This window comes from Ceratina calcarata, unplaced genomic scaffold (genome assembly GCF_001652005.2).
Source record: "Ceratina calcarata isolate Rehan_Ccalc_2016 unplaced genomic scaffold, ASM165200v1 scaffold44, whole genome shotgun sequence".
Classification (NCBI taxonomy): Eukaryota; Metazoa; Arthropoda; class Insecta; order Hymenoptera; family Apidae; genus Ceratina; species Ceratina calcarata.
In genome coordinates, this window is record NW_017167821.1 from 951,642 (window position 1) to 962,150 (window position 10,509).

The 10,509-nt window shown below is 43.9% G+C and overlaps 1 protein-coding gene across 7 annotated transcripts in view; it reads right to left on the minus strand.

The window, feature by feature from the left end:
* Positions 1-9,881: 9,881 nt before the first annotated feature.
* Positions 9,882-10,509, minus strand: part of LOC108627089 (odorant receptor 13a-like) — a 7,780-nt gene continuing 7,152 nt past the window's right edge. For 6 of the 7 annotated variants that reach the window (XM_026815341.1, XM_026815344.1, XM_026815345.1 and 3 more), the window contains 2 exons: positions 10,141-10,273; positions 9,882-10,082 (listed from right to left, as the gene is read on the minus strand). In XM_026815341.1, the coding sequence (XP_026671142.1) occupies positions 10,041-10,082; positions 10,141-10,273 (175 nt within the window). In that variant the 3' untranslated portion in view covers positions 9,882-10,040. The remainder of the gene's footprint in view (positions 10,083-10,140; positions 10,274-10,509) is intronic. The other variant, XM_026815342.1, reaches the window with a different exon arrangement.

The window sequence follows — 10,509 nt, forward strand, 5'->3', positions numbered from 1 at the left end:
GGTGCGGTAGAAACGCGTAGGCTAACACTTGTTGCGTCGCAGGATATCGACGTACCAGCGACCATTGTGCCGCAGGGCTACCTTCACCCATTTTAATGCCACCCACACGATATTACGCACCGTGTCGCGACGCGTTCTCTCGTCCATAAGGCTGAATTACGCCCGAAACCACCCGTGCTAACTCGCGCGATGACTCACGAGAACCGAACAGGATTCGTGGTCTGGCGAAGGACCATTTTTGATCATCGGGTTTAATGAACTCGAACGAGTCTGGAGATTGGCCACGCATCGAATACGAAGATTTATTTCAATCCTTTTTAAGTCCTTTCTTTTTACTGTAGTCTTCATTTCTTCTAATGTCTCATACATCGTTACGATGTTTACGAGATTCCACGTTCTTTCTAAATTACTCAGTTAGCTTTTTATCTTGGGTAACCGAGACACCCGCTGAAAACGGGAGTAAGAACGAAGATGTTTCAATATTCAAATATTCTCATTTGAATGGCCGCGTAGGTAACCGCGTTCTCGATGCGGTATAATAAGCCCCGTCGGTGGATATGAAGAAGGAGCTCAGGTTCGCGCGCGGTTTATCGAGCAAATAGCGAGCGCGCGCGAGCCGGATTAACGCGCGGAACATCGCATCGCGTTCTTTCCGACGAACCGTTTAGATAGCGATAAATCCTAGCGGGCGTCCGGTCCGGACGTCACGCGGCGCGCCGTGTAACGTAGGTAGTGAAATGAATTGCGGTTAACAATCACGCCATTATCTGGTAATGTCCGCGCTTGTATTTATTTCAACTTGTTCGCGAGAGCTGAACGGGTAGGGTACGGGTAAGGGTAAGACGAAAAAAATTGACGGGGAAGGGAGGAGAGAAAAGAAGAACGATCAACGGCGATTCCCGTGGGCCGTGCCGGGAGATAAACGACCGGACGAAAATAGAGTCGCCGTGGAAACACCTGGATTACCATTAGCGGCGAGAAGCTCTATAAATATGCGTTGCCGCGCTCTGTGAGTGGCAAGCTAATTTGTCACTTGCCGCGAAATTCCGTGGTGTTTTATCGATGGAAGGTAGCGATGACCATTCGAAGTCAATCGCTCCTTTGAAGACTTGAATTCCATCAGTCGCCCCATCTCGAAACTTTGATAACATCTTCAAATCATTTTCTGGTTGAAGCAGATAATAATTGTTTTATCCGTTTACTTCTGGTCAATAATTCTTGGTCATCGACAACTGTTTAAGAACTTCCAAGTTTTATAAATTACACTCAACAACTTATTCTATATTTTATTCGAAATTAATTGGAAAGTTGGATGATCGTTTCGAGACGGTGTTGAAGCCATCGCTAGGTCCGGGTTCCCGTGTTTTCGTGCACGGTATCGCGACAGCGAGAATAAAGAGTGTCGGCCGCCATTCTGGCGAACAACTTTTGCCGGCGCGGAGCATTCTCGCGCGAGGGTAAGTAAAAGTGTACGCCTGTGTGTGCGTTTTATCGAGGTTTTGTTGCCGACGATTTTTGGCGAACGACAAAGTTTCTGGTTTGTCTGACGAGCGTGCGAGAAATGTTCCACGCCGTTGTGTACCGTGTTCCGAGAGTTCGGAAACATTTAGCCGAAGATTAAAGGGATGATCGAATCGGAACAACGAGAAGTCAGACTCCATTCCATTCGTTAACCATTCAACAAATTTTTCAATTTCCAACCCCCCCTTTGTTTGGTTCCATTGTGACAAATGGCGGAAGTTGGAACTGTTGACTGAACTCTCTTCCGGGTGGTGACATTTCACACACTCCGTTTTCAACTTTCGTCGAATTCCCGTTTTAGTTCCCAACTATCGATTTATGCGTACGGATCACCCGTTCTAATACCATATACCACCGCCCACTCTAACAACAGACTTAGGTGGCTTCGGTGCAAAATCCATATATAAAGTCTGGATAAAACGCACTTTCACTTCATTCCATTCATACCGTAACATTTTATTTTATGCGCAAACAAAATGGTATATAAATAAAATACAGGAAACCCCTTGTCACAGATACTTCAGTTATCGCTGTGTTCATTAAACGACACACCTCTTTTACGAGCCAAGCTAATTTTTAAGAAAAATTTTCTCCGTTATTTTGAAAATTTTCTTCCCACTGATCGTCGGCCAATGATTTTCCTAAAGGGGAGAGCCTCGGCGCGACGCACGGATTACTTATGTAAGCCGCGTTAAATAATAACGCGCCGCGGGTGGGACGGGGGCGGCGAAACCGGCATTTCTTCTTCTCTTGCCGCAGCAAGGTTGAACGATGTCGCATTCTCCCGACGACGACTTCCCAAGGTGGAAGACGCGTCGCGTCCCATCGTGTCGTCGAAATATACCGCGTCCTGTCACACGCTCCTCGCGAATGAAACGAGAAAAAATCACGGAACGCGGGCCGCATACCGGAGCCATACACGTAGACACACAATGCGTATTCGTACCTACTGCGAAACGCTGCGCGCCGTCTTCTAGGTTTTGTATTAATGTATTCGGAAATTGAGACGTGGTCTTTTCCGGCGAATGCGTGTTTCGTTTTTAAAATGTGCTGTACCACAGCTTTTTCAATATACGATAATGCCACGCGAAATACACTTGAAAATCCGAAAATTTTCACACATCTTTTACAGGATTTATGGTAGAATAAACTGTTTTTGCTTAACGTGACAGGAAATAGGGAATTGGTGATTCTTCATGGTCGAATGTAGACGCAAGCCACGCCTAGATACAACAGCCTTCAACTTGGGTATAAAGATTCACTGTATTCTCAACATCCTATTATTACACCTTTAGGCTATGACTTCATAGTGTTATGTCATCAGAAGGCCTTGACTATCCTAGTATTGTTCACCCTGTCGTTTCTTTCATCTCAACTTTTTACATTGACGAATTCTGGGTTTTCGCATTTCGTTCGTAATTGTTCGATTATTCAATGTAAAGAATGTATATTGACACAGACAGTTTGTTAAAAGTTCATTGCACCACGGTGCGCTAGAAACTGGCTGGGTAGCGAGTCAATATTCGGCAATGCGAATCGGTAACTGGCGCCAAATCATGCAAAAAGTCTCCGACACGACGGCACAGGTTTGGTAAAGTATTTTTAAAACTTGTCTGACTACCCGGCCCATCCAGGAACGCCGATTCGGCGAACGGCTCTTAACCGTGGTTTCTTCGACCGTAGAAAATCTCAACCTGAAATCCTTTTGATCTAACTGATCTAAAACATTTCGTGATATTTATTCTGATTGAACTATTGGAAAAATTGTAGATATTTTCAACAGCCTGTTAATCCTTTAATAACTAATCAATTATAATGAAAGATAAAAATCCGTCACGCACTATATTTATGACATTCTGATTTCGTGAACTTATCACGCGAACTATTTCGAAGAGCAATTCGCACTTCTCTGAGGGGCGCTAATTTGGAATTTATATTGGCCAGAAAGTAAACTGGAAACGAGCTTGTAAACTTCGAATCACCGTATTTGACGCCATTAATCTATAAACGGCGCTATCAATCACCGCGAAATCAGTTACACGGGAACTGGAGGGCACCTCGGGGCAACACTTTCTGCCGAGTACCGAAACACGGCACTCGATTCTTGTCCAAAATTGGTCGTTATCGGCAACCGCTTTCGACAGGGCAGACGTTTTTACGAGAATCCTTTCGCCCGGACGTACGTACGTACGTACAACGCGGACGGACGTTGCTCGCGAAATTCTTTTATGAGTCCCCATAAAAATAATGGCTGAACAGAAGTGTTACATGGACTCTGTCAAAGGGTACCGCGTGTTCTACGAACGGGTTCACCGTAGGCAAAATCTCTCGCAGCGACGTAGGTGACGAGACCCGAGAAGAATTTATGTGAACGATACGCTTGAAAGTTTCGAACGAAATCGTCGATTCCGCGTCGAAGAAGAAGAAGAGGAGGATCAGGAGAAGATGGTTGGTCGTCGTAAAGCGTGTTGCGTCGTAAAAAAACGTTTTACGAACCGAATAAATATGGCCGCGCACTTGCCCTCGCGCTCTCGAGGATTGCTTAACGAACGCAGCGGCCCTTTATCGGTCTTTATCGCCCTCGTGACTTCATCGCGGATCGAAGACGTCGCGTAAAAACGAACCGGATCGTGGGCCATAGATGCACAGCCGCTCGTGGAGAGTGCGAGCGAACAGGACGCGGTGGAGGAGAACAGAGGAGGCGCTCGCACGAAAGTTTCTTGCGGTTTAGATCCGTCGACGAGTATTCGAATATATATTTCCTGTCAACGCAAGAAATCTCACGATTGTTTTTGTCGAGCGAAACTGTTGCATTGAAATGCAAATGGATGGAACCGAGTATACTAGCGTACTGGCGTTAAGAGTTCAAGAAAATACATTCGGGCGAAGTTTCGTTGCGTAATAAACTGGAGGAATTCGCATCAGCCGGATGAGGTGACGTATAGATCCTCGAGAGTTCACGAATGTTGTCGAGGAGTATGATTCATTTTATTACTGCGGTTCTTTTCAATTGGTCGACATCAATTCACCTCTTAACGTTGAAACAAAAATCAGCAAATTTAGTTAGAATTCATTTATCTCCACGGTATTTATAAAAATCTATGACACTCTAAATTGAAACCACGCGACGATGCGATTTAAGAAATGCATTTTATACTGCACTCTAAATTGGCTTTCACTGAATCGAATTGAAAAGGCTCTATTTGATACACGGTTCCCAATATTCACGGATGATCTAGTTTGTTCGTAGAGAAGCATCTACGATGCCGCAATGCATCATTCGAACGGGAGGGATGGGCCGTACCATTTCCTCCTACGCGAAGACATCTTAGACGCAGACGTCGGAGCCATTCACTGAGTCGCTGGGATCAATATGAGAAAGTTCCAGGATTGCCGAAATCCTCCCATAGTTCCGCGGAACTGTCGACGTGCCCTTCCTCTTTCCAAACCCCGTGGGCCGTTTTTCCTCGAGTTTCTCTGTTTCGATTGTGTGCGTCCGCGTTCGGTGAAAAGGGCACGAAGGTAAAGAGCATCGTACACGAGCAGAAATTCTAAAAAGGAACCAGCCCCGCCAGTTTCAAGACTCGATTCCGGTGAATTACTACCTACGAGGGGAGAACACGATGGAAAGGTAGAAGCGGAAAAGATTTCTAGCCTGATCTTGATGGGAAATCGTGGAACAATGATTTAGACGTCGACTCGCACGGTGCTAGTAACCGTGATTCAAGTTTTTTTTTTCTTTTCAGTGGATATTCAAAACCGCTGCTACCGCTATAATGAGATTATTAATTTGATGATGAAACCGTGGAGCTATTTTATAATTATCCACCTGTTTCACAGCCACTTTCACTCTCTGAGCTTTAATCTCTATCCAGCGATTGAAGATAAATCACAATCCGAGTTCCATTCCCTCCGCTCGAAGCGCGATTCCCTCTCGCGTCTACCGCCACCGAATTTCTCATCTCGCGCCTCGAGTCCTCGTCAACGAACTGACGTCCGACAAGATTTATCTGACATTAATCGTCTTTCTTCTGCCAAGTTATTACCTAGAAACCATTCGGCATCGACAGGTTTACGTGTCATTAAAGTTATTTATCTCTTTATCGTAGTAATTTTCTATTTGCGCATCAATTCGACATATCGAATTGCTAAAAAATAGAATACCATTTTGCACCCAATTGGTTTTCTTCGAATCGTACCCTTAACGTCCACATCATAATTAACAATTAATTTCTGTAAACGAATCTCACTTGGAATTCGTAGACGGTTAGAGAGATGAACGTTAATTCCCAGTTATACTGTCGTAAGCGTCGACTAGAAATTCCAGCACGGAAATTAGGCTGAACCGTATACGGTTCGAACCTGCACGCTTTTCCTAGATTAAACGACCCGCTTCGTGTCTCGTCCACCATGTTCGTTTGCCTGTGAAATCGAACGAATCAGAGCGACATCGTTCACGCTTTGCGAGATAACCTGGAAGAGGCTCGGAGCATCGGCGCGACGGGAACATTTTTCACTCGAGTCGTTCGGAATTTTTCCTGTTGCGAGAAAGCGGAGTGAAAAGCGGGCCGATTATGTATTTCGAGAACGACACTCGGCCATCGCGATAGCTGCCGATATTCAGGACAAAGATAAACCCGCGTGTTTTACCACGTGTAAATTATGGACGCGCTTCGGACAGGATGCCGCTGATAGCGATTTAGGAGCTGTGTAACATCGGCAATACTTCGAACGTATGTACGTACTTATACTATTTATGATATTCCATCGATTCGATGGCAAAGTATTCAATAGAAAATATGATAGACGTTTGGTATCTCGAGTATTCGACATATCGGGCATGCATTTGGTATCTTAGACATAACCGTTTTACATATCGGTACCAATATTTCATTTATAATTCATATTCTACTTCATATTTTCTATTGCATTTTATATATGTATTGTAGTGAGTAGAATTTTCTTTGTACATCATTGAGGTTCACAATTTATCGGTATCGTCAACGAAATGCGATACTCCGATACCGAGCCTCCCATCCATACCATATGATGGATTATGGATAGAATCGTAGGGAGTGGGATTGCTTGGGGTACTCGACGTGACAAATTGGGTGCGATGCGCCTTCGAATCGATATGTGCGGGTGACAAATTCGGGATAGACCACTGTCGTATTATAGAGATGTAAGATGAAGATGTCACAAAATCCCTCAGGGAATGCAGACACATTAATATGCTTTTTTGAATTACTTCTGGTTAGAAAATCTTCAGTAGTATCCATTTGATTTTTTCGTATCCCTCATAGGGTAGGATTTTCGTACGAATTTTCCTTGCATGAAATTGAAATAACGGGAAGTGACGTGTGAAAAATGGGTAGTACGAAAAATCGTTTTCAAATAAAAACACATTTCCCACTGGTCATAGCCAATATCTATCCTTTCACCGATTCGACGCCAAGTTATTTGAACGAGGCAATCAATTCCGCGATATTTCATCCGACGGGCAATCGCGAGTCGCGTCCGTTTCGTGATTGTCCGTCACGGAACGATCGAACGGAAAAATCGGTGTCGGGAATCTTTTAGAAAGGTTCGACGCTTTGAGTTTCGAAAGGACTACGGCAAAAAGAAACTTGCCGGAGCAGACGGGGGTGGAGGAAGGAGAGAAAAAAGGTGGAATTCGTGGCTCGTGTGCGATAAAATCCGAGCGGGATGGATTCACTGCGCGGCGCGTCAATTGCGAGCGTAGGAGAGCCGCGCGAAAGGTAAAAGTCGTGACTCGCGATCTCGGCTCGAACGCGGCAACCGCGATCGATCTCTACGAGGCCCGTTTCGTTGGGAATTTTCAATAAGGATCCACCGGTGTTAATAAACAGCCGATAGGCGCGGGACAACGGAACGCGGCAAACGAACCCCGTGATTTCGCGGATCCCGCGAAACGGGAAACGCGACGCGAATCGATTGAAAATTGTGTAATTTCGAGTCGATTCGATCGGCGAACGTCCCCGGGCGACGCGGCACGCCTTCACCACGGCTTCCTGCAATCTTCTATCCAACAAAACGAACGGTTTTGTTGGGAAACGCTATTGGAAAACGCTGGTTGGAAATTTGTTGCCATAAGAATAAAACGTGCCGCTCGCGTCTTCTTTCATGTGAGAAGTTGCCACGTTCTCACGTTATTGATGTTCCAGCTTTTTGAAAAATTGCGTCGGACACTGGCATTAGGCGCATACTAGATGAGATATAAAAATGATGCTTGTAGCACATTTGCATAGTAGCCTCATAAAGTCAGATATATCAAACATGAAGCTGTCCATTCTTAACCCACATTCAATTTTTAATGTGCAAACTATTCAATTGTTAAATAAAATCCGAAGTGCTAAGCGTGCTTATTATAGGTTTGATTGTAAGTGTAACCGGGTGACCGTTATTGTTCCGTAAGTCAGAGGATTGACGACGTTCACGACACGACGTCGATAGATCTCTACCGAAAGAAAGAAAAACTGGCTCTCCTTGTCCTGGCGCGGCCAATTACTCTAGATTCTTTACTTTCGCGAGGAGCCTCGGGTGGTGAATAGCGCGTGCACGTTCGCGAGCGTGGCATAATTTCCCGCGAACCAAGAACTACTCGATTAACGAGGAATTCGAATTCATATCCGCGACACCTGCACGATTCCCAAGTGGCTAACAGGCCTGTTGCGTCGTTCCAGAAACATTGTTTAATTGAAAAACCTCCATAATTGTTACGGCTTTCGAAATTGGCACTAAAATGATTGAAGCTATTCAATGGAGCGTGAACAGAACCTTCGCAGCAGTGGTCTGAGGGGATTGAGCTCGTTTCCAATAGATACAGTCTTGGCCTTCTGTCGCAAAAGGGCTGTGCCGATGACAAAAGCCCGACCACGCTTCTGCGTGACGTAGAAATAGAACGAACGATTATGAGACGTTAGTGTGTTGGACGTTTAATAGTCACGAACTTATTCCATCCATCGTAAATCCTGAGGGTGGTTTCCACATGGAACGATTGATCTATTTGAGCAGCTGTTGATATCCGTCTGCATTTGAACAACCTTCTCTATCCTTTACGTAGCTGTATGCATCGTGTTTCATGCTTCACTCATATAAATGTACCTGAAAGATAATATGTACATGAAAAAACGATTTTTGTTTTTAATCAAGGAAGTTGACAAACAGCGAATGTGACTCTTTTTCATGTTGTTCTTTCAAATCAGATTTTCGTGAGGCTTAACAAATTTATTATTGTTCTTTCCTTAAATCACATTTTGAGACTTGTCCTTAAAATCCGACAATATTTCCCGTTGGACGTGTATGTACATACAACAAACGTCGGTACCGTGGCGCATGTAAAAGCCTTCATAGATCAAACGAATATGCTATTGTCTGTTAATAAAACTATTGTAACGTCGTTGAAACTGATTCATCGTTGACCCGGTTCACAAGCCGCCGCGCCGGGCGTAATGCAACCGACCGCTTGCTCGCGCGATCGAGCATACCGAACGCTCGCTCGAAGACGGATTCCTTCTCGACCGCGCAACTTCCAGGTCGCCTCAGCCATTTCACCGATCCCTGCCCGATATCGCCCTGGAAGCTTCGCGTCGCGTTTCTGCAATAGTTACCGCGAACGCAAACGTAACACCGTTTAAATCCAAAGCTTCCTCTGTTCTAATGTTCGTTCCACTTTTCAAACTTCATTCATAGTACAGATTCTGAAAAAGGATCAATTTTTGTGTTCTTCCTAATACTTACAATATCAGAGTTTCATTGAGTGAGTGGGTCACCAGATGAAATTCAAGTCTACTTGAATCCGCGTGGTTAACACAGGTTCAACGAGGAACGTTTTAATTTGCCTTCGTCTCTTGTTCACGTCCTCCTTCGCGAGTCCTCTTTCACTTCCACCCTCGAGAGCGATATTTAATCACGGTTACTAGGCTCAGAAAGTGCCACAAGGTCGGAGTTAGAACGAGATCCGGCCCGATCCCACGGCCTTGAATCGGTGTGGGTGCTTGTAACGAGAGTGCATTATAATAAGTCCCGTGACACAGGTCGCGAGACCCGTTTCCGCGAGCGTGCAACGAGTAGGGGAGACGATGCGGGTAATTGAAATCGTAATACACGTTGATTTCGAAACGCGATCTCGTATGTGCATGACACGATTTTCTCAATGATACTTTGAGCTTTCTTGAACGGTGACTCGCTCCATTTTACATTACAAATGAAAGTGTACTCTCTGTGAGAAAGTGTTACTTTGCTTAAGCCAATATAAGGATCCAGATTAAACTATAATATATACACGAACGATTGAACATTATCGTTGGAGAATTGTAAGTCATAATTCGTTTCTCTAGTATTCAACAATTTATTGTTAACTTCAACATAACTTAGAAGTGTCATTATTTGGCAATTTGCAATAAGAATGACTATAAATCATCATTCTCTCGCTAACCTGCTACATATCGCATCCAGAAATCTGCCCATTTACTTCATGTTATACATTTGGGATACATTTATCTTATTACTGTATAATATGAGACAGATAGCTTCACCACCTGTGAATAATAAGATGAGTTCAACAAATATTTTATGAATTTCCAATCGAGAAATTACCTCTGAGAAGCTTTCCATGTTCATATCTATTAAACCGCCGGCTGTCAAACGAGGTGGTGTTAACATTCTTCGTAATGCTAATACATACAACAACTGTGTTTTCACATTGGTATTGTACCACAATGCTTCGTATCTAACAAAATATGCGATCCTCTTTAATTTTTATGAGATCAGATTTGAGAAATCATAAAAAACTGAACTGAAAGTATTTGCTCGCTATTTCGTACTTAACACTAGATTGCCCAAGGAAGTAATTTTGACTGCTTTTGGGCAAATGTACAAATAATAATGCATAAATTATTTTTTTTCCCAAGTGAAGTAAATTTCTTTTATTGTTAACATTTACTAATAACTTGTTATATGACTGGA